The 24,621-nt window shown below is 45.9% G+C and overlaps 1 protein-coding gene across 1 annotated transcript in view; it reads right to left on the reverse strand.

Annotated features, from left to right (window-relative positions):
- PRKCH (protein kinase C eta) overlaps positions 1-24,621 on the reverse strand; it is a 227,196-nt gene that overhangs the window by 67,166 nt on the left and 135,409 nt on the right. The window contains exons 8-9 of the mRNA XM_059059661.2: positions 22,658-22,801; positions 22,303-22,476 (exon numbers count right to left, since the gene is read on the reverse strand). Coding sequence (XP_058915644.1) covers positions 22,303-22,476; positions 22,658-22,801 — 318 coding nt within the window. The remainder of the gene's footprint in view (positions 1-22,302; positions 22,477-22,657; positions 22,802-24,621) is intronic.

Here is a 24,621-nt window from a genome sequence, read left to right on the forward strand (position 1 = left end):
TCTATGCTGCGATTCACCTCCTGATCCATCACTGGTTTAATCATGGTTTCATCAGGCCCTTCCCAATCAGAAGACACTACAACTTATGACCTTCTTCTGTTCCCAATTTTAAGACAAACCTTAAGTAGAAGGGAAAAAAAAAAATCCTCTGGGTCTATGAAACATCTCTTTCTGCCACTGAGAAGCAAGAAGTTAAGAGCGAAGATGGAATGGCAAGACTCACGCACACAAAACCCAAAACCAAACATCACTGAAACAACTCTTCAGGTTGACCAATATAAGCCAACAGGATACTAAATGTATCCAGCCGTCTGACTAAGCTAACGGCCTTCATGTGAGTGTGACTGACCAGGGGGAGAGGCCGAGTTGGGTGGGATGAGCTTGGATGAGCCATGGGGTTCCCTCTTTTCTGTATGAGGAGGGCTCGGGTGGAAGAAGCAGGTTCGCAGTGGGCGGGGCAGAGGGTAAGCATGTGATAGAGACGGGTCTAAGAGCTGCATCTGCATGATAAATTGTTATGCCGGACGCTGTGTTTATTTGGAGGGGCCTCGGGGGCCTGGATGAATCCCCAGGTGGTAAAGCCGCCTCAAACCATCCCTCAGCAAGAAGGTCCATCTGATATATTTTTGTCATCTGGCCTGTTCACCTTTGCATGGCTGGGGCCGGCAGGTGCATAAATTCCACTAGCTCGAAATACCTGGTTACTAGAACTGGGTCAGTAGGTAAGTGGCTACTCCTTCGGCTGCTGGAAATCAGTGGGGGTTAGCAAGAACGTCTAAGACAGTAGGCATCAAGATGAGGGCATTCCAAGGGAAATTGAGTCCATTCCCAGTTCCCCCCTAAAATAATTCTCATAATCTCAAGTCTGAAAAGCCAGACACTGGGCTAAATTCCAGATCTGGGGAAGGACATACTGCCTTCCCTCCTCAGTCATGCTCTTCTGTCTCAGCCCCACCACCTGCCCTGGCGGCAGATTCTCAGGTAATGCACGGGTTCCTGGCATGCACAGCAAGAGGTCGTAAGCGTCAGAACTGCGAAAATATGTGTTTTTTTTCACCCAGAGTCTCATTTCTAACTTCCTGTCTGGCACCACCTAGAACAGAGGGTACACCTCCCAGCCCCTGGGCTACACACAACTCTTTAAGCAAGCAGGAAGGGAGAAAGAGCCAGGAGATACAAGGACACTTTAATGAAAAGTAATAATCCATCTTACCAAAGACCTACAATAATGCCACAAGGTGGAAAAATAAAAGCATGTTTATCAGCTAGCAAAATGTGTTTGCTGTGAAGAGACCTTCTGTTTACATACAATTCTGTTCACTCTATTTTAAAATGTCTGCTGCCACGGCAGTTCAAATTTGGTAGCAATTTCTCCACGATTTCTTTTGTAGAGGTGGAGATAAATGACAAAAATATCCAGCTTTTAGCAAAGATTCACTCATAGTGGGATGAGTGAGAAGCCATCCTCAGCAATAAACTTCCATTAAACATGTCCTCAGGTGGGGCTTCTAGAAAGTGTGCAATAAACAGTAGTGGCTGCTGGTCGTGGCTGTAATGGTGAACATGTTTTCAGTTAGAAAAAAAAAAAGATCATACCCATGAATGTGCAGAATTATTTCAGTTATAGCCAAAGATGCAGAAATGTACAGAAAAGACAAAAAAATACCTATGTATGACAAGTCAGCTTTCAGTTGTGAGATCTTGTATGTCATTTATCTCTTCTTTATACTTTTCAGTATCTCTGAAGGTTTCTTTTTTTTTTTTTTTTTTTTTTTCCAGGTACGTGGGCCTCTCACTGCTGTGGCCTCTCCTGTTGCGGAGCACAGGCTCTGGACGCACAGGCTCAACGGCCATGGCTCACGGGCCCAGCCGCTCCGCGGCATGTGGGATCTTCCCGGACCGGGGCACGAACCCGTGTCCCCTGCATCAGCAGGCGGACTCTCAACCACTGAGCCACCAGGGAAGCCCCTGAAGGTTTCTTTTTTAAAAAAAAATTTTTTTTATTAAAAAAAATGTTTTTGGCCACACGGTGCAGCTTGTAGGATCTTAGTTCCCCGACCAGAGAGAGACTGAACCCGGGCCCTCGTCAGTGAAAGCGTGGAGTTCTAATGACTGGACCGCCAGGAAATTCCCTCTGAAGGTTTCTATGATGAGTATGCATTATTCTTATAATTAGAAATAAAGCAAAGTCACATATGGCTTCCTCCATATTTCCCTAATTTTCATTTGAAAGATGAGAGACTAGAAAAGTGCAATTGTGAGGCTGTCTTAGAGTATTGGGAGGTGAGATTAGGAAAGCAGCTACAGAAAGAGGGTCTTCACATCCCTGGCTGCCCATTATTCAGGGCCCCTAATAACCAGCCTCTCCCTTAATAGCCATTCTGATGCCTGATATAACCAGGCCATCAGGCTTATTGGAATCACATCCAAAATGAGACTCAGCAGGCTGTGGTTTGGGTCCCAGGGCTCCACTGAGAGGAGAGGGTCTGAGTCCTGGTACACAGGCTTCATAGAGTCTACTGAGTCTTTCAAAGACTTTTTTTTTTTTTTTTAATACCACTCTATTCATTTATTTATTTTTGGCTGTGTTGGGTCCTCCTTGCTGCACGTGGGCTCCTCATCGTGGTGGCTTCTCTTGTTGTGGAGCACGGGCTCTAGTGTGCGGGCTCACTAGTTGTGGCTCATGTGCTCTAGAGTGGTGCACGGACCTAGTTGCTCCGTGGCATGTGGGATCTTCCTGGACCAGGACTTGAACCCATGACCTAACCACTGCACCACCAGAGAAGTCCCCTCAGAGACCTTTTATGCTTGTTTTAAGGGTCTCAACAAGGAGGAATACACGTTTACTGAGCACACACTATGCCAAGCCCTGGGTGGGGGCCAAGTATCATAAAATGAACGAGAGCCCAGGCCTGCTCTCAGGAAACTCCTGCAGCTGGAGCACATCAGCCCAGTGTGCTAAGCACAGCAGAGGGGCACAGGGGGCATCATGCAGAAAGAGAGCAGGGACACCAGAGCAGCCTGGAGGCTGGGGTGGGGTTGGGGGAAAGCTTTGAAGAGGAGCCGATTCACCAGCCTTGAAGGATGAGGAAGCATGAGTCAGGATGGAGTGGGATGGAGGGGGCAGGAATCAAGGTGAATGAACAGTTGAAGAGTTAGGTGTGAGGCAGGGTGTTGTGAGTGCAAAGGGGGATGTTCCTCAGGTGCTGAGGCTGCTTTCAGGATCAAGTGCTGGTACAAAAAGCCAAGGCTAGTTAGGAAGCTTCCCTTCACCCTATCTGCAGGTCACCCACAGCTGAGAACAGGGCCTTAGTCCTATGAATACACACGGTCATTCACTATCGGCCTCTGCCATAATTACAGGGCCAGTGTCTGGGCTAAAGCAGGTGGCAGCTATGCTTTTTAAGGGCTAGGCTTGAAAAAGACTGCAGTAGTGTTGGAACCTGCCACAAATAATAAACATGGGCTACAAAAACCAATGACTCCAGCTGAATTTTACTCCTATAGCATGAATGCCATCAAGCTGGAAACCTTTCACATTGACCAAATGCCCTTTACAAAGCAGCGATGAAGCAACGAGGCAGAAGATCACCTCCTGCCTACGACTCCACTATCTGTGCTGCTTAAGACCTAGTCTCATTGATGACTTGACAAACACTAAGTCATGCTGAAGAAACCCAACTGGGAAGCAACCAGAGGAAGCATCTGCTGGGATCCATGCATTTAGGGAGGCTCTCACTGCACGGTGGATTAAGGCTGCCATGAGTCATTTCTGGGGCAGGGAGGAGTTTCCAAATCCCACCTTGGGCAGTGAGGGCAGACGGCTGTTTCTGTATTTAAGCCTGTGTAGATAGCGTTCCAGTTTTTCTACAATCCAATTTCCTAGACGCTGAGCCTGGACACCTGCACGGCTTTCCCGGAGGCCTCTGGCTCCTCGAGGGGAAATCTTGCCCTGATCTGCATAGTAGCAAATCTAAGGTCCCGAAGACTGGCTTCATCTCAGTTCTAAAGCCAAGTGGCCCAGCCCTTTGTCTGTTCCTTGCTCCTCTCTTTTGTTCCTGATTCAACCAACCACAAATGCAAATCATTAACATGGGGTGAGGAACACCTGGGGGAATAAAAGCAACTCAGAAATCCCTTTGTCCCACTCAGCCCAGCCCAGCCCAGCCCAGCGTGAGTTACAGGAGGCCAAGGAGCTGGTGCCTGGTTAATAACAGAATTCCTGTCATCAAGTGCCTGGTTCCATTGACCGGCTGCAGCCTGGGCCAAGTCTGCCCTGGCTACTGTCAGTTCAGGGATGTTACTTCCCCAGGCCAAGGGGGATAAAAATATCTTCTGACCTGAAAGTGGCTGTCAGTATAAGCAGCGTGCATTCCCTAAAGCCCCTCCTAAGGACTGTTTTTTAGGAGGTAAAACTGTTGGGCAATTGCATGAGGAAAAGTTAGAGAGAAAACACCAGTTATAGATAGAAGTGCTATGGTACCTGTGGCAAGGTGACGTCACCTAAGGAGGGTGAGTGCAGAGTGAGCCCGGGCCAGGGATGAGACCCCCTTAGGGTCCGTGTGCCAGACACCTTCAGAGGTGTCTGCTCAGCCCACTGAGCCCTTCCTTTCTCAGAGACCTGCCCTGGCACCGTCACACGGGTAAGTGCTGGACATCCTGCACACAGCAAGTTGGACCAAGTTGCTCCCCACCTCCCGCCCCAGTCCCCTTCCCAGAAAATTGGAACTGAGATAGACGGGTGTTCATGTAGGCCGTGCTGTGTGCAAGAACTGAGGAAACATGAATTAGGGAGCTGAGGCTGCCGCCTCTGTGGTGTGAACACATGAGATGTCTCCGTATATCAGAGCAGTGAAAGCCTGGATGGACAGATGGGGGAGAAGAATGGGGCAAAGATAAGAAAGCGTGAATGGGCCGAGAAGGAAAATACCTGGGTCCCTCTCACCCTTCCAGTTTCAGGTCTCCAGAGAGACCTGGCCACTGTGTGCCCTTGGGCTCCATGAGACACCACTGTACCTCTGATTCTTTATTTTCACGTTTCCCTTTTTGCATGACTCTAGTTAAGTGTTTTTCCATTATTTGCTACCAGGAGAATTGCAACTGAAACATTCACCAATTTTTTAAGGGGCATGAGGTTTCTTGATTTATAAATCTAGGGTAATAACACCTCTAACTACACTGATCGTGTGAGGATTAAACCAGAAGCAGAGTGCCTGGCACAGCACCAGACCCAGAAAAGGATCTCAACAAACAGACTCTATTGTTATTACTACATCACACAAAGAGGACCAAAGCTACATCTGGGAGACCTTGTGCCCAGCACTGAAGTCCCTGGTGTAGCTAAGAGAAAGCACAGTGTAGGGGTCAGGAGTCAGGAAGCCCGAGATGCCAAAGCAGCTCCAGCTGTGCTCTATTTATTTTTTCGCTCTCAAAACTCTCCTCGGCAAAATGGGGATAATAAGGTGATTGAACTCACAGGTGTTCGAGGATGAAATGATTTAAGCTTAGAATTTCAAACAGTTATGTGGCACATGGTACGGGCTTGATGAATGTTAGCAACTATTAGTACTAGTATTATCCTCCTCCTCCTTCTCACCACCTGCACTAGGCTGCAGCTGCCATGGCCGTCTGCTCCTGGGGCCCTGGCCCCTGGGGTGGGGACTACGGTGAAGCAGGCAGGGAGCCGCCTGCCTTGGATGCGGAGATGGTGCCCCACTCATGGAGCACTCGGCCTGGCGAGTACACAGGAGCGAAACGGCAGCCGCAACCGCTACAGCAGCAGCTCCCCGACCCTCAGTTCAGGACAGGAATCTCGAGGGATCAGGGAATCAGGAGGACCCCAGGGCAGCTGCTGGGTTGCAGGAGCACTTCCTGATACTGCACAGTCATGGCCCTGACCTGATAAAGAGAACTTATCTTTCTTGGACGTGACTATTTAACAAGGGGTCATGAAACTAGATTTGATAAGCCAAGACACATTAACCAAATAAGTTTTCTCATTTTTCTAATATTAGATAATAATTCATATTCTCTATTTTAAGAGCTTTATAATAATCATAATTATTATTGCAAGGCAAATGTGCTCCCCTGTGAACTGCAAACGCTATGGTAAACGAGACCGTTTATAGTAGCTATTCTCCCCTTCTGCAAAGTCGATTTGTTCTTATAAACAGACTGAGAAAGATTTTTCTGTTTAAACCAAGAATCCATGGTCACTGCCACTGACACATGTAAATCTCATTTAAAGATGTATTTACAGGGCTTCCCTGGTGGCGCAGTGGTTGAGAGTCCGCCTGCCGATGCAGGGGACATGGGTTCGTGCCCCGGTCCGGGAAGATCCCACATGCTGCGGAGCGGCTGGGCCCGCGAGCCACGGCCGCTGAGCCTGCGTGTCCGGAGCCTGTGCTCTGCAACGGGAGAGGCCTCAACAGTGAGAGGCCTGTGTACCGCAAAAAAAAAAAAAAAAAAAAGATGTATTTACAGTGATGATGCAGGTTACCTTTTGGAAATAAGACAAAGACTAGAAACAACATTTAAAGTTAATGACTAATTTAGTTATTGCTTTAAGGCAATGGGAGCCACATCAATACTTATTTACCCAAGTTCTAAGAATTGCTTTGGAATTACTTCTAAATGAGTAACACATCAACCCTGTATCAAAAGCTGTGGAGTGCTATTGACCGGCTGTGGACAAGGAAAAGGAAATCTCCAGCAATAGACAGCATTGTGTTGTATTTCTCATAAGTGCCTCTGTTTTATAATTTTTCTCTGACAAAGTCATCTATGGGGTGAATAGGGAGTTCAAATCAACAGGAAACCGTTACTGATGTCAAAGAGGTGACAGCAGAAAAGTACCCGCGTGAGGAAATCTGATTGCACCATGCTTGAACTGGAAATAACTTGAACTTAACCACATTAAGAATGATTACAAAGTCTTCAAGGAAGAAACAAGGAGAGGGAATCGAATGACTTTTTGTTTGTTTTGTTTTTAATTTATCATTTTGTGCAGCCCAGAAGATATGCGAAGTTAATTCAATTACCCAGCAACTCTTCTGTCAAGCCCACAGGCATGGTACATCCTCTCTGAGCTCAGAAACTAGTCTTTGGGAAGGTGAAATATGTCTCCAATATAACAAGCCCTTAGGAGCTTGCATTTTAAACCTGGAGGGACACACAGTTCTTTCCAAAGACCAAGTGTTCTCTTGGCAAACTGGATACATTATGGTCCTCTCATAATGAAACTCGACAAGGCTTATTGGCATATGTACCAGATGAGGGAAACGAGGCACTCGAACCTGCAGGTCAACATCCTGTGAAACATCTGGGCCAGGATGTTTTTTTTTAAAGCATAAATAAGCAGCAACCATACCATCAGGGATATAGCAAAGTAGGAGCACAAGTCCTCCCTTCCTGGTGGAGCCTCCTTTGGCGTCTCTGGTCCACACACATCCTGCCCAGTATCACAGGGCTGGCTGTGCTGACTTTGTGCACTTGGTCGTGTTTTCTCTGGAGGACCTGAAACCTTTTAAGGCAGAGCCCAGATGCCAAATGATGTATCTCTAGTACCACTGCCCCTGGTGCCTGGACTATGGTAAGGTTTAACAAACCCTTGAGGAACTAACATAGCAGGAGACCATTTTTGTTTCCTGATAAAATTTAAACTAGATTAGAAAAGTTGGAACAAACTGCCAAGACTAGTTTCATCCGGCCAGTTTGTGGAAGTCAAGTGCAAAGAAGTGAAGTGCCTCGCCCACAGTTAAAACAGTTTGTGAAAGAGTTCAAGAGAGGCAGGTCTGCTTGACGCCACCTCATTTCCCTTTATTTATAAAGCTTTGGTTTTTCTGTTTATAAAAGTAATTACATGTTCTTCATTCAAATGTAATTACAAAGTAAATACATGGAAAATTGAGAAAATAAAATCACCTGTAATCCTGACACCCAGAGAGAGAAGTCTAAATACAAGGAGAAACGAAACTATTTATGGCTTTTAGCATCCAAAGAACCGCAGATTTTAAAGCACATAAGATATTTACAAAGTAATTTTAACTACATTTGATTTCCCCCTTATGTCTGAATTATACTTAACACTTTATAGCATGTTTAAAGAACAGAAAAAGAGAAAACAAAAAAACATACCCTTCCTTTTTCACTTACATTACATAATATTTCCTGATGTACTTAGTCATCAAAACCATGATTTTTTTTAACAGTTGCATACTATTCCCTGTGCCATTTCTATGAAGTCCTACAGTTAGCTGGACTTCTGCTTACGTTAATGAGAATAAGAGACATGGTATTAACAGTCTAGTCACTGTCCTATGATAAAGATCATTTTTATTAGCCTGGAAAAACATGCATCTCTGAAAGCAGATTATTACAAACTGGACATGGTTTTTTAATTCTGAATGTAGATTCCCAAAAAAGATACCTTAGGTGATTATTCACTTAAAAAAAAAAAAAAGGTTTGGTCACTTAAAGGTATGCAGTATAGGATTCCTTTAAATCATTATTTCACATAGTACATTCTTTTCATAAAGATTTTGGTTTCAGCATCAAATAGGAACAAGTCTATTGAAGATATTTATGGATTTAGTTTGTAGAGGGCTACAGAATAAAGAGTAAAAATTCCGTTATGCCATTTCACTCTAGATTCTTTTTCATGACAGAGGTTCCTAAACTTTGCAACTTTTTAGAAAAGATGTCATGTCTCCCTTTGATCTGTGGATCAACTAGACATTTCTTCCTCATGGGAGGAGATTCTGGGTTATAGCTTTCTGATTAAACATTTTGCCAGTGAGGGAAGTATCAAATCTGGCCAAGAATATTCCATATCTGCCTCAAGATGATGCCTGGTAATCCACTGGCTGACGGTCTGTTTTTTCCTCTGCTCTATGGTGCTGCATGCTTGCTGAAGTTTCTGTCTGGAATGTGCCTTCCATGTGCTATTTTGAGTTTGAGACTTCCAGTGTAGCCACAACATCATTCTTCTCTGGCCCTCTGGCTGGGGAATGAGATCCCCTACAATCTCTTCCCAGATCCTTTTTGCAACGTGGGCAAAATATGGATCTCCACTGTCCACTGAGGAAGAAAGATGCAGACTTTACTATAAAGGTAGGGAGAGCCAAGTAAAAGAGACATAGCTCCAATAAGGTGAGGGGCAAAGTAATCAGAAATAGATGAAAAAGTTTACCCAGGGGAGAGGACATTGTGTTACCTTAGTCGAGAAGCTTTAGCTGGTGAAATGAAGTTCGATGGGGCCTTCAAACCCCAAGGATGAGAATGGCGACTAAGATGGCCACACAAACAACCACATCCCAGATTCAGTGAATAGCTTTGAATCCTTTGGTGAACGGACTTCATCTCGGCACTTGATGGCTCCTCCTAAGAAACCACTTCCTCCTGATTCTTCTTTTTAACCCCTATCTTTACGGACGCGCAGGCTCAGCGGCCATGGCTCACGGGCCCAGCCGCTCCGCGGCACGTGGGATCTTCCCGGACGGGGGCACGAACCCGCGTCCCCTGCATCGGCAGGCGGACTCCCAACCACTGTGCCACCAGGGAAGCCCCATATTTTAAATGATAGTTTCTACTATGCCAAGTGGATACTGATGACACTAAAATCTACTCCCCATCTGAACAGTGTCTCTGAGCAACATCTTACCACTAGATTTTCTGCAAAACAAAAACCCAAAACATTTATTCCATTCCCCCAGGCTCCCCAGCTGGTCAGAACTCTGGCTACTCCTCTCACTCTTTTACTCTAAAAAGTCCTATCAATTCCACCTCCTATGTGTTTCCTTGACTCCATTCCTATGACTGCTGCCTTGGAGCAGGAAGGTTCAGCAGGCCAGGGGTTCAACAGGGCTGCCCCCCAAGCCTCCTCTCTCTGCAGACAGCCACCTGGAGCCCTCCCAAAATGCAAAGCTTACGTTGCTCCCTGCCAGTTCCTTTCACCTCATGATTGAGTCTAAACTCTTCAGCAAAGGATGTCTTCTTTCCTCCCCATATTTCCTCTCCTGCAATCCTGCTACATCAAGTTATTTGGGGGTTCCTGGGCACATCATACAATTTTAAGCTCTGTGTCTTTGCACTGCTATTACCTCTGTCTGGGAGGCCCATCCCCCTTCTGTCTCTGTAGGGCTCCTATTCATCCTTAAAACACAGCTCAGACAGCCCCTCCCATGGAAGGCCTTTTCACCTCCCCAGGGACCAAGCTATGACTGTCTTCTATCACACAGTGATAAGACATATCTGTGTTTAGGAAGACCCTTGCCTGAAAGCAACAAAAGCGCAGGTCCGCCATTTGTTCTTCCTTATGCCTTCAATACCTGGCCCATAATGTCCCTGGCTCAGGAAACATTCACTGAATTGAATTACAAATGCAACGTAGACACAATATTACCATTCAACATATTAACAGGTAATGTCTCTGGTGGCTAGGATCTACTTTTAATATGTAGAGACCACTCAGTTTTACAGATAGCCTCTAAGGTATCTGTATCTTAAGCTGAAATGGCATTCCCATACATGGAAACAAAAGAAATAAAACAGCAAGTCTGCTTTCCCCAAAGCGCACTTGTATTGCTACCAGCACATTTTTATACACTGGTTGGGAAATAGTTCTTAAAGCTTTATCTCTGTTTGTAAATTCCAATCATATGTACCACACACAGGATAGGAATCTGACTCACAGAGAGGCACCCCTTTAAGACCAGAGTGGTGACGATGATTTTCATAAAATGTCACTCATTCAATGCTTTGTTGGTAAAGTGGAAATATAATCATTAAATGCCAAAACACGAGAAGCTGCACTATTTGTATTGCTTGCTTTCTAACATAACCCATTTTAACTATATGCTCACTGAGCTTATCTTTTGTTCCTTAGATGCCCCAGGCTCTGATATCTCTGCCCTATCAGAACTGCTGGGAGCGTGCTAACTCTTGTTCACCTTCAACAGACCCTTGCCTCCGCTTCCCAGACCAGGGCCCCAGTCCCTGCGAATGCCACAGTGCAGCCACTGACAAGACAGCTGTTAGGAGCCCCCAAACAGGAGCTCTGTCTGTCTACAAACTCAGAAAAAAACAGAGATAATGCTTATGTCTTTACAAAGAAGATCTGTCACATTTTCTTTGCCCTCTGTGAAAAGGCTAGTGATCTAGGCTACTTGACTTCCCATATCTAGGCTGGACCACCAGACACTCATGTAAGGCAGTGGTTTTCAACTGGAGACATTCTTCCCCCAGGGAGCATCTGGTCATGTCTGGAGACATTTCTGGTTGTCATAACTAGGGAAGTGCCACCGGCACCTGGTGAGCAGGGGCCGGGGATGTTGCTAATCCTACAATGCACAGGACAACTCCCTCCCCTCCCGCGACAAAGGGTTATCCTGCCCTCAATATTAGTAGTGGGCAAATGATATCACATTAATTTATTTTTTTTAAATCTTTTTTACTGGAAAGGTTGAACATTCACCAGTCATTCAATTCCTTAAACTACTGACCTATTGGTGAAGGTCAAGGTCTTGGAGGTAAAGTTCTGAGCAAGGTGGAGGGAACTTCCTGCTACAGATCTGCCCTGAAGCCAAAGTAAGGAGGGACAAACTGAGTTGATGAGCAGGCTCTCAATTCTGCAGGTTTCCAGAAGAGGAAGTTGAACCAGTCTCTAAGTCCAGTTCTCTACTGTGTTGGTTGTGTCTCACTTATCTTGAACCGCCTTTCACCACTGGTGAGACACACGCTAGTGCAGAAGGTCTGGGCTTGTCGTGGGCACAGGCTAGTTCCCACTTCACAAGCAGACTATGGGTCAGTGCTCCCTGGGGGTGAGGAGTGAGAGGAAGGACAAGGACAAAGGCACTTCCCACGCGGCCACCGCACAGGAGCAGGAAAACATGTATGGGTGGGAGGGGAGGAGTTTTGCAGGAAGGGCTCTCCTCTTTTGTTTTGGTTGGGAATTATACATTACATCATTTTAACGTTGAAAATATCATACACAATGAGAATGGAATTGAGACTCTGGGAAGAGTTCCAAGACTCCCTTTGTGAGACCTAAGCAATACATCATTACAGACCATCCTAAAGAAACGGGTAGGAGTGAGCTCCAAATACAGCGGGCTCTTTTGCTGTGCAAATATACTAAAAGCTGGATGCCTGCACTGAAAGGAAACAGGAACTCCCTGGGTGGTCCCAAAGGGAAGACAGGGCCTGCCAAAGCCTGCCAGTGGAGCGGGACGGTCTGCTGGTGAGACTGAGCCAAGGTACTCTCTGACAGTGGAAGGCTGGAAGAGGAGCCCTGCACAACTCAGTCTTGACAGCACTGATAGGGGGGCAGGGGCAGGGAATGAGACCAGTCTTCCAGCAGGATGAAGAACACTGTACCAGTTGCAATGGTGGGGCATGGGAAGTAAGCCGGGCTGCTGCTCTTCCATGATGACTCCTGCTTTGGGCCCCAAGCCCAGTGGTGCTACAGAACCCATCGCGTCCCTGCCCCCAGGGATCTCCATCAGGTCTTCAATTCACTGCACCACACAGGAATCCACATGCAAATGCAGCTTCAAGACAAGCCCCCGCAGAGTCTCCTCTAAGCAGATGGCTGCACTGAGCCTGTCCGAAATAGCAATCCCAGAACTGCTACCATGACCAGCCCACCGTGGAGGGTCTGCAGCTGACTCTATGTTATGACGGGCTGCTCAGGCCCCCGAACTCCCCGGGAGGACACTGGCTCCATGAGGGAAGGGGCTCCTCCTTGCTTTGTCCACTGCTGCATCCTCAGGGCTCAGAGCCGAGCCTTCACCCTGAAGGAACTCTGTGCACATTTGTCAAATGAATGAACACCCTTGATCTTCACCTACTGGTGGACAAGTCTCTGTCACTACAAGTCGGCTCAGTCGATAGTGACTGGCGGGGCTGATTCTGTCCTGAGAGGTCCCGGATTGTTCTGGGGCCTAGTGGAGATGGGCACAGCTGGGTTCTAACCAGCGATGAAGCAATTATGGAAAACGCCAAGTATTTCAACACTAGAAGACATTATGGCCTGTGGTTTTCACCCAGACCAGTTGGGTTTCTAGACTGCACGATTCTGGGTTCAGGGTAAGGGGGACCCACTCCAGCCACCCACAGGTGTTGCGTCAGGCCCTGGCCCCAAGGTCCCAGTTGGTCCTGGCAGAGGCCAACCCAGCTTCCCAGGGAAACACCCGCAGGCCACCCTCAGGTGCTGCTAGTTAGACTGTTAGTTTTATAAGTCATTCTGGTTACCCTTCTGAGGAAAGACTGGCCCGTAGGTAAAATTTTCCCCCAGAGGCCAGTGCTCGTTTTCAGCTACCTTTCCTCTGGTAGCATGGAGTAAAACACAGTCATTACACTGTCTATGCCATGTGTGTGAATCTCCTCTTCCCAGCTAGACTGAGGATTAAAAGCACTGCTTCTCCCCCTAGCCCTCCAACAGTGTGATCCCGGACTGGCTGACTTTTCACTAAACTATTTGGTAGAAAGCCCATCCCCTTCTCATGCCTGGAGCCACTCCTGGCACTTCAAGCCCAGTGCTTTAAAACCAGGGCCCTGCTGAGGCGGGAGTATCTATAGTTTGGCAGGTTCCTAGGCACGATCAGGGAAAACCGTAACCAAAACTCACTGCCACAAAGCCTCGCCAGTCATCGGGAAGCACAAGGGCTGCGTCTGACCCTGGCAACTCTCAGATAAGCCCCCGGAAGTGACACACGATTCATGAACCGCCTTACAAAGACGGAGGTGGGGAGTCCAGGCCATCTCTAGGTCATCGGTGTGGATGACAGCTATAGCGACAAGGCCAGTTACAGCTGAACAACCTCAAAGGGAAACACACGGCAACCCTTTCAAGCCCTTTGGTCACGCCAAGTGTTCTGGCAGTGTTTCCTGAGCAGAGACAGCCAAAGGAACAGCGAGAACTCCGCGCCCTCCTATTTCCCATTCATTTTCATGGCCCTGTTGGGTCACAGATAGTCGGGAAGCCGGGAAGCCTCCGAGGACAGAAGCAAAGGTCCTAAATCGGCCTCCCAGAAATCCAGAGCCCAGAGATGGCCTATGTGCATTCTGTCCCCAGCTGGAACACGATTGATAAGTTGGGAACATGCCCAACTGGGAAACACCATGTTCTGGCTCATTTTCTATTTTGATCTGAGCCAAAGGCAAACTATACCAAATGACCCATAAGTAGACCAAATGGTGTTTACGGCACTCACTGCTCAGGGAAAGGAGGAAACCCAGTTCCAAACAGGTAAGAGGAAAAGGCCTTTCCTTAGGTATTTTATAAAAGGCCACAAAACTGTATGTTGTGAAAAACTGCCTTTATTCCTGCCTGATGACACTCTCCTCAGCTGTACACATTGCAGAGAGAGAATTCTTCTATTTGTGTGATATTAGAAATGGCATAGATTATTAAACTGGACGACCTGGTTAAGAATCCACAGACTGACTCCTGCTTGCTGTGTGATCTGGGGCAAGTTCTTTAACTTCTCTGGACCTCAGTTTCCAGATCTTTAAAATGAGGATAATAGTATCTATACCCCCATGGACTGTTTTGAGTATTAAATGAGATATTTCATTCAATAGCTGTTTATGGAAATACCGAATTATACACTTGTCTAGACACTGGTAGTGAATATAAGCACCCAGAATATGCTAGGGTCTCAGTGAATAGTAACTGCTGCTGCTACTTCATCCTTCACCCACCACTTCTGCAAAGCTGGTTGCAGTTAGGCTCCAAGAATCGACCAGCTATGTAATGTGTTAACAGAGGGCTCTTCCCCTTGCCCGGGATGTCGCTGTGATTTAGAGCATAGTGGGTAAAGCTGTACCAGGGGCCAAGTGGCCAGATGCTCCCTGAACACCGGGAAAGGGAACGAGAGCTGGAGGGGCTGGAGGGCGGTTGGGTGTGCAGGGCTGACTGCACCTCCCACCCCCACCTGAACGAAGTCAGTTGGGTGGTCCCTATTGGGAGGCATTTCTGCCAACAGGTCTGTGACAGAAGGGCACAGGAGGTGCTTATCCAAGGCAGGGGACCTTCCTCAAGACAAGGAAGCTATCAGCTAAGTCAAGATGAGAACTCAGGGCTCTCCTATTGAAGGCTACAGTGTAGTCACCTCCTGATGAGATTCTGAAAGATGCATTCCAGGGCCACACGACCATCCTGCTGCCTACCTCTTCTGTCTGTCTGTCTGTGTGTGTCTTTTTCTCACTTGTACACCCCTTTGCTAATATTTAATATGACGGTGGAGACAATAACCCAGAGAAAAGACTGTTCCCCTGCACCCATGCTGCCAGGAGATTTTCAGACATATTTCAAGTGTGAATTAATTGCACCCAAATCAGTTTGCACCGGTTGTGTAAGCTGACAGCACTTAGGTCACAAGATTCCTAGCTGCCCTACCCTTCAAAGGCTGGATTTCTGCTTTGTTGACTGACACTGAGCGGCAGCTTCTCAGGGAAAGCGATGCCCCTGCCAGGAACCCCAGGCGCACTGCTTCGCGGACAACCCCCGCAGGTGACACCCGGGGACACCCGTCAGCGGGGAGGTGAGAGCACTGGGCTTCTGTCCCTGTAAAAGGAGGTTTTGTGAAATCTGTCCCCCGCCCCTCCCAGGGCAGCAGCTCACAAATGCAAACAAGTTCTCTCCCCAAAACGGGCTCGTGGATCCGACGCAGCCGGGGTCGCGCCGACGAGAGGCGGCTCTTGGGGACCAAGCACAGTGTGTCTTATGTTTTCCAAATGGAAACCTTTGCTCTAACAAACTGGGTCTCTGAACAAAGGCTAAAGCATCTGACCAGTGTTTACTCTGCCACTCGCCCTCCTGCTGCTGCTGCCTCTTTGTTCTTCCCGGTCTCTGCCCCCAGCACTCAGCCAGGGCTCCAGGAGAGCCAAGGAGAGCCCCTGGGAGCTGGGGGTGGGGAGAGCCGGATCCTAGGCCATAAATGCCAGCAGGCTCGGCTGCCGGCACAACAGTCACTGATTAAGATGAAAGGCGTGTGAAGTGAATTTAACCTGAAAGAGTCGGGAAGGTGGCCTACACCAGGCCGGCAGCCCAGACCCTGGGCCCTGCTCGTTTCATAAGGCCTCACTTCTCCCACCCTCATCAACAAAGAAACAGAAACATTGCAGAAACTGACAAACAGACCAAAGAAGAAAAAGATCCACTACCTTCATAACAGTCCCTGATAGTTTACTGGCATCATCTCCTTTCAGGCTTTTTTTGGAGGCACATTGCTGTCCTGGGTGAAACCTGATATGGATTCATACCCCTAATCATCATAAATTCTGTACTATTTCCTGGCTTCCCATCTCCGAGTTCCACCATTTACTCTGTTAGATTTAGGGCAAGTAACTTAACTTCTCCTTCACTTTATCACTCGGCAAAATAAAGATAATAATTGTACCCATCTTCTACGACTGATGTAAGAATTATATGCAATAAATATTATACGTTAGATGCTTCTGACAGTAACACACAATGATCTAACTACTTAATATTCAATTATTTCTCTACTGGCTGAAAATCTTCATCAAATAGTACATTGTTGAAGTAGACTCCTATTGCTGAAGGCTGAAGTTGTTTCCAATATTTTCCTCTTTTAAATAATGCACTGAAAATTAAACATCTTTAGGCGTAACATTTATTTTATTCTTTACGTTGTTTTCTTTGGCTAGATTACCAGGAATAAAATCAACAGATCCAATAGTATATGCATTCTTATAAGTCTTGATCCAGATTATCAAATTATTCACAAACTATTAGGATTTACAATGCTTTCAGAAATTTATGAGGATGCCAGTGGAATGATATACATGCAAGTAACAAGCATTATTATGAAAAAATCAGGGGCAATAATTCATGGGCTCATAATTCTATGCAGCAAATGACAAATTATCTAATATTTGAAATTTGCTTATCTTTTTGTTCTGGCCAAGAACTAAAGGAGTTCCAAAATTCCTACTTTGTGGGTGTTTACTGTCACCTCCACATGGGGTCTGTGCTGGCCCCTGGGAAGGCCCAGGACATTTTTCTGGTGTGGGGAAGAAGGTGGTCATCACAACAACGAGTTGCCACGCGTGCAGCAACAGCGTGTCTGCATTCTCGCCTTTGGTCCTCACAGCAATCCTGCTTTCATCTCAACCATGAGAACTTTAAGTCTCAAAGGAATTTTAAGGTAGTTGCAAGCCATTCAGACAGAGGAAAACAGAGATGGAAGAACTTAGGTCTTCCGTTTCCAAGGGCAGAGCTGTTTCCATATTAGCAGGTTGGAGGTGAGTCAGGGCAGACAGGAGGGGCTTTAAGCAGATGCTGCAACAACCTCAATGTTGTATAAGACACCACGAGGACAGAGCCGGGCTCCAGAGTCAGCCTGACCCAGAGATGAACCTTGTCTCCACCACTCCCAGCCTAAGGGATCCTCAGCAAGTTGCTCCCTTTCTCCTGGGCCTCAGAGACACTCATTCTACAAGGGCTGGACGGCAAGAGGACTGCTGTCTCTGCCAGCATCTTCACAGTGAAGTGACACATTGCAGACGCTGGGGGGTGCTCCCACGCCTCACCTCGGCTCCCTTCTAAACTCTGTGTTACAGTTCAGCACAACACACTGATTAGCATCTCACTTTAGAGGCCAGGGCCTGCCAAACCCAGTAGCTAAAAAGTAGTCATTTACCTGCTTTAATTTCTCATGGTAACTAACATTTTCTGTTCCTTATAGTTAGTTTTTCAGTAGCAAATGGGGATAGTGACTGAGGATTTCTGACAGATGAACAGATGCAGGGAGCAAATGCTATGCATATGTGGAGTCTGATACCTTGCAAATCCGAGAGAAGGCTTAAACTACAGCAAAATGGAAACTGTATATCTCTCTCTCAGCATGAGAAAAATGCACTTGATTCTTTTAAGTTGGTTCTTACCACTTTATCATCTAGACTTAGGGAAAGGGAAAATTCCCATTAGCCTTTGCTTTGGAGACATCTACTGTAACACACAAATTTTAAACCCCGAAGTCAGCTCCTCTCTCTCTGGTGCAGAAATTAAAATCACCTTGCGGTAACGACTGCCACCTTGTGGCCATATATGAAACTGTCACTAGGAAAAATAGATGGCCCATGTTAAAATAAAGGCTTCACGAGCTGAACACTGTGGAAATAACATGTGGACACTAATATTTTGGGATACTGTAAAGTTTATATTTTCATGGAAAATTTTGCATTGTATATTCTATATTTATTGGTCTCCCAATCAGTTCCAGGTTAAGTTCTTTTCTACTACAACACCCTCTAATTGTTGGTAAGACCTCAGACTGCTTCTATAGAATCACGGGGCTTTCCTTCGGTAGGTAAAAGTCCCCTGGAGTCGGGTACGTGACACTTCTTTATTTGTTCTTTAGAGTAACTTGAAGCAGCCACTGCACAACCATGTCAGTCAACTGTTAATATCATCTAACCCAATGTCATAGAAAACCATCTGCACTTTGGTGCAGCCCTGGAAAGACGACCTGAGTATAGCCCTGTCCGGCTCATGGAATGAGGAGGAGGTGAGCCTGAAGCTCAGGCGGGTGACCAGGACCACGCACCAGTCTTGCCTTCTTCACAAGGGTGTTCTCAAGCCCAGAGCTGTCACCCCACTCTTCTCTTGGAAAACAGCTGGATGAGGGCCGATTAAGGGCTTTAGGTGGAGAGCGCACAGAGCGTGGGAAAGAGTGTTTGGGGGATACTCTGGGTAGCATGGAGAACGGGCAGAACCGGAGCTCTGAAGGAACCATGGACCTGGAGACGGGAAGCAAGCATCAGGGGCAAGGTGGTAGGGGCGGCAGGGACTCCAGGGCTCCAGGGTTCCAGGAGGGCGTGGCCTCAAAGAGCCTAGACCATGAGGGGTGGGAAGGAGTGCAGAGGAAACCGAAGCCCAAGAAGCTATTACTTGAACCCCAGCTCCTTTCCACATACTCAGACAGCATGGGAGTGCACGCCGTGCATCCCCTTTCACACACCCTCCTGTCTCCCGGCTTCCAGTGTTCCCTGCTCCATCCATTCCCTAAGCTGTACATGTGTCTTTGCCAACACAAGGGACCCTTAAACATATGTGAATGCTCAGCCTCACTCACTGTCAGAGAAATGCCGATTAGAACTCCAAAGACACCTTTTAAAAAATCTTTCCAACCATCAAAATGATAAGTAGCATGCCATGACAGGAGGGTGGGGGAAATAAGCCTTCTCACACATGGTTTGGGAGTAAGAATTTAGAAATACAGCCAGCAAGTGGTAAGAGTTTTGGCTCAGCAGTCAGACTTAAAACGTCTGCCACTTGGAAGCTAAATTTCTCCCTGCCTCAGTTTGTTCATCTGTAAAATGGGAGTGATGTTAATAGAACTTACTTTATGGGATTACTGTAAGGATTACTGAGATAAGACACATAAAGCACTTAGAACAGTGCCTGGTATTTAAATGATAAAGTGTTAGCTACCTTTAACCATGATGGGGAGAGAGGGCCAACTAGATAAAATTATAAATGCATCTACTTCTGACCAAGCAATATCACTTCTAATAGTGTATCATATAGAAATCATAGCACAAGTACCTAAAGATAAAAGTACAAAGAGACTCACTGCAACTTTGAAATAAAAGTCTAAGTACAGCCTCAATATATATCAATAGGAAACAAGTTAAATAAATTGCATCATGCTCTTAAAATGGAATAGTATGTAGCCATTAAAAATGAGGCAGCCAGGTATATACAAATATGAGACAATTTCAAGATACATTACATTTTTTCAAAAAAATAAGGAGAATGGGGATGCAATGTACAATATGGTGACTACAGTTAATAACGTAGTATTGCATATATGAAAGTTGCTAAAAAAGTAGCTCTTAAAGGTTCTCACCACAAGAAAAAAAGTCTGTAACTGTGTGATGATGGATGTTAGCTAGACTAATTGTGGCGATCATTTTACCACATATACAAATATCAAATCATTATTTTATACGCTCAAAACGAATATAATGTTACATGGCAATTATACCTCAATTTTTTTTTTTTCTTTTTTTTTTTTTTGCGGTATGCGGGCCTCTCACTGTTGTGGCCTCTCCCTTTGCGGAGCACAGGCTCCGGACGCGCAGGCCCAGCGGCCATGGCTCACGGGCCCAGCCGCTCCGCGGCACGTGGGATCTTCCCGGACCAGGGCACGAACCCGTGTCTCCTGCATCGGCAGGCGGATTCTCAACCACTGTGCCACCAGGGAAGCCCCTCAATTTTTTTTAATGTGTAAATTTTGCTAGATGCATTACAGAGATTTACTTCCTTAATAAAACCATTTTGGATTTTTTTCCTTAAAAAAGGGTACAGAATGGTGAACAAATATATACTACCATTTGTGCTTTTTAGAAAAATAAATATGGATGCATATATGTGGTGTGTGTGTATACTTTTGTGTGCAAAAAAATTCTCTGAAAGGTTACACTTGAAACTAGTAATAATTGTTCCTTTCAAAGAGAGGGTGTGGATACTTGGAGGATGCTTATACTACCCATTGCAAAATAAATAAATAAATAAAATGGTTTTTAATAGTTAAAAAATGCAATCTGATGTGTCATTCCTCTGCTTAAATGTCTTCCATTTGTTCTTAGCACTAAAACCCTAGCTCGTTTAACAGTGCCTACAGCGGCCTGGGCTACTTCTGCAGCCTTAGTTCTCACCAGGCCCCTCCTCAACCTCACATTTTATGCTCGTGAGCTTTATTCACACCTCCTGTTCCCATTTACTAGTAGATCCATGCTTGAGCTGTTTAAACTTTATTCCATATTCACTTTCATTCTCTTTGCCTGACTAATTCTGACTGGCCCTTCTGGTTCCAGCATAGCTGTTACTTTCCCTAGAAATGCATCTCAGCATCACTGGACCAGGTGGGATGCCCCCATCCTGCTCCCATCACACCCTCTATATCCCTGATGGTAGCAGAGACAAGGGACATGTCCTGAATTCTCTTTCAGAATGCCTTTGACAGCAAGAAGATTAAGAAATATCTGTGCCAGACCCTCTTGGTGCCTTCACAGGAGCCCTCTTCCCTCTCCACTGACAACAGAAGCCCAGTTCTGAGCCTAATGCTAAATGGGCTACAGAGTGTCCTGCCCCAGGGGATAAGTCAAGGTTGATGCGAGCCAATCGTGATAAAGCAGCTTATCTTGACTAGATATTTGCTCTTCCAGCCTCCTTTGCAGCTCAGGGTGAGCCTGTAACTCAGGTCTAGGAAAGATTTTTCTCTCCTTGATAAAAGGAGAGTGGTCCATGAAGCCCTTCTGCCTCTGTCCCCCGAGCTTCCTGCTTTGGATGCTGTCATATGAGGTGTGATGTTTAGGGCCGTGGCAAATACCTTGAGACCCACGGGGAAGAGATGTCTGATGTCACGGAGCAACTAATCCAACCCTAACATTGCTACTGTCCGACTTCTCAAGAAAAAAGTCTGTACTAGTGAACTAAACTCATCCTTTCTGTCTATTGTGTAAATCACTGCCAGTCACATATTCTGTTAACTGCAGCCAAAAGCATTCCTAATTGCACAACATGATGGGATAGACAGAATCCCACAATCAGTCCATAGAATCAAGCAAAGGGTCCTTGACTGAGGCCAGGAGCAATGCCTTGGGACATTACAAATCAAGGTGCCCCCTCTGGGCCTATCCTGGTCTGAACTCTTTTCCCCGGGTCAGAACCAGTTCAGCATTTAGCAACAGAGCTGAGGTTAAAGTCACCAAAATAAGCAGCCCATGACATTTCCTGTATTCTTAGACTTCTGTAACCTTCACTCTGCTAGAGAAGACTTATGTATGAAGACGTTTTCAATCTTAGGACACACAACCCTCAAAGTGATCCTTCTCCAGGACAGCATGAAAGGAAGGAAGCAGTTAGCTCATTGCTTCTGGTCATCAGAAGTCACTGGATACTTCAAATGAGCCTACTTTAGGAATCCATCCCCCCAAAGTTTCTAATACTCTACTTTATGAAACCTTCAACATCTGTGATCTCAGCTTTTTTTGTTTTGTTTTGTTTTGTTTTTTTGCGGTACGCAGGCCTCTCACTGCCGTGGCCTCTCCCACTGTGGAGCACAGGCTCCGGACCCGCAGGCCCAGCGGCCACGGCCCACGGGCCCAGCTGCTCCGCAGCACGCGGGACCCTCCCAGACCAGGGCACGAACCCGCGTCCCCTGCATCGGCAGGCAGACTCCCAACCACTGCACCACCAGGGAAGCCCGTGATCTTAGCTTTTGAAGAAAGGAAGCCACTGAGGCAGTGAATGTGGGTCATACTTACAGGGGTCTGAAAGCAGCAAAACAACTGAGTGAGGAAGGGGTGATTGCGGGCCAAAGACAGGATCCTTTTCTCTGTCATGGTGCACTCCACATCATCATCTTGCAGGATCACGTCCTTCTTTAGCACCTTCACGGCATAGAGGTCTCCTGTTTCTTTTATTCTTGCAAGCATCACCTGTGGCAAAGCAGGAGAAGGGATCGTGAGAACTCATGCAGCTCTCAGGGTGTGGCCTCGTCTGGGGAAGAAGGCAGATGGCATGTGGGAAATGGGCATGTGTATACATACTTGCACAGGCAAACAACATACACGGAGCAGGCGTCCTTTAACCACCCAAACATTTGGAGCCAAGACTCACCTTCCCAAAGCTGCCCTTCCCCAGTACTCGGATGAACTCAAAGTTGTTGATCCCAAGTCGGTTGGAAGAATTAACCCCAATGCCATTTCCTTCTTTGATGCTCTCCTTTCCTTGTCGTCTTAGGGTTGATCTGGAAACAAGATTCTGCAGAGAAGAGTAGGAATACATCGAGTCAGAAATCACAGTGGGGCATGAAGCATTTATGGATAAAGAAGACCTTACTTGCAGCTTCAGCCCTCAATACAACACATGGGGAAAGATCAATACAGCTTGACATGTGATCAGGTTCTGCCACTCAAAACTGCTTCAGTACCAACTCCTGATCTGTGCTTACTGTATTTGGGTCAGAATCATTTAAAATATATCTAAGCCACCGAGTTTCAGTTTGTGCTCAAATGGGAGTATATAGAAAATGTCTCAGTCTGGTCCACCTGGTTTCTTGTGGTGGCTTTCTACAGGGTGGTCAAAGTTCCAAGAGCGCCACCTGGTGTCCATGTCCTGCAAACAGCAGCTTTCACAACTGCTCAGAGAATTGAGCACCCCTCCCCACCAAGAAGGAATGAAGCAACATTTTTATATACAATATTTTAAATTATAAAAGAGAAACAAAAGTTAATGTAAATATATGGAGGGTAAGATTGACAATACCTATAATCTCATCATCAGCCCTCCTCAAAACACAAAAACCAGAAACATACATATACACACATCTTTACACTTAATTTTTAAAAATACAATAAAATTGTTGTTTCATAACACAAGTTTTAATTTAACATTTTTCCATGCATATTATCCATATCTCTAAATGTCCTTCAAGAACATGAGTTTCAAAAAGCTGTCCAAGATTCCATTTTATGGATATATCACAATTGATTCACTAATTCCCAGTACTGGAAATATAGATTATCTCCCATTTTTCACTAGTATAGATAACACACAGTGACCATATTTGCATGCAAATCTTCAAATCAGGGTGATTAGGAGTCTAGGCTCTCAAGCAGGCTGCCTGGGTTCAAATCACAGCTCTACAACCTAACCTTGGGACCGTGGACAAGTCACCTACCTCTCTGTGCCTCAGTTTCCCCTTCTAACAAAGGGGATGTTATAGTACCTGCAACATGGGTTGTTATGAGGAGTAAATGAATAACTGCACTTAAAGCACTTAGACCACTGCCTGACACATTCCATAAACCTAAGCTGTGTTGTCATCTTTATCAACACGATCATCCTCATCATCATGGTCTATTTTCTTAAGATAACTTTCTGGAAAGGGAATTCTTTGGGCCAATGTATTAATTTTGAAGACTTCTGATACATGGTCAACTTGCCCTCCAGAAAGGTTAACCACCAACACAATGAGAGCTATGTGGCCGTGGTTCACCACATAGAACCAGAAGTAGGTGTGGCCTCTTAGGGGAGTTCTCTAGCCCCATCCCACTAGTACAAGACTCATCCCAGGGAGGGTGCTACCTAAAGACAAGGTGACACGCAGATGTCTACCTTGGGATATTTATAAGACAAGCTATCACCAGATAAGAGACCAAAAGTCTGACATCCTGGAGCATTTGACCTATTTAGCTAAAAAAAAAATAAAGCTTATCTGGGGCAACTTCTAAGCAATGTTTATAATAAACAGCTGGGCAATACCCTGAAATGGCAAGGATTTTTCTCACTCAACCAGTGAAACAGTGATTGAAGACATTAAATGGATCACTTTTAAAATCCAATTATTTTAATAGCTTCTCCTCTAGATTTCTGATCATAAATTTTTCAAAGATGGAAAAATTTTACCAGCTTGAATCTCACTTCCTCCACTTAAATACCTCCCCTGCCAGAAAACTCTAAATCCAGTGTTTCTCAATCTTTGTTTGTTCGTTTGTTTAACCCATTCTTCTTTTTTTTTTTTTTTTTTTTTTTTGGTGATATGCGGGCCTCTCACTGCTGTGGCCTCTCCCGTTGCGGAG

Source organism: Kogia breviceps, chromosome 3 (genome assembly GCF_026419965.1).
Source record: "Kogia breviceps isolate mKogBre1 chromosome 3, mKogBre1 haplotype 1, whole genome shotgun sequence".
In the NCBI taxonomy this organism is placed as follows: domain Eukaryota; kingdom Metazoa; phylum Chordata; class Mammalia; order Artiodactyla; family Physeteridae; genus Kogia; species Kogia breviceps.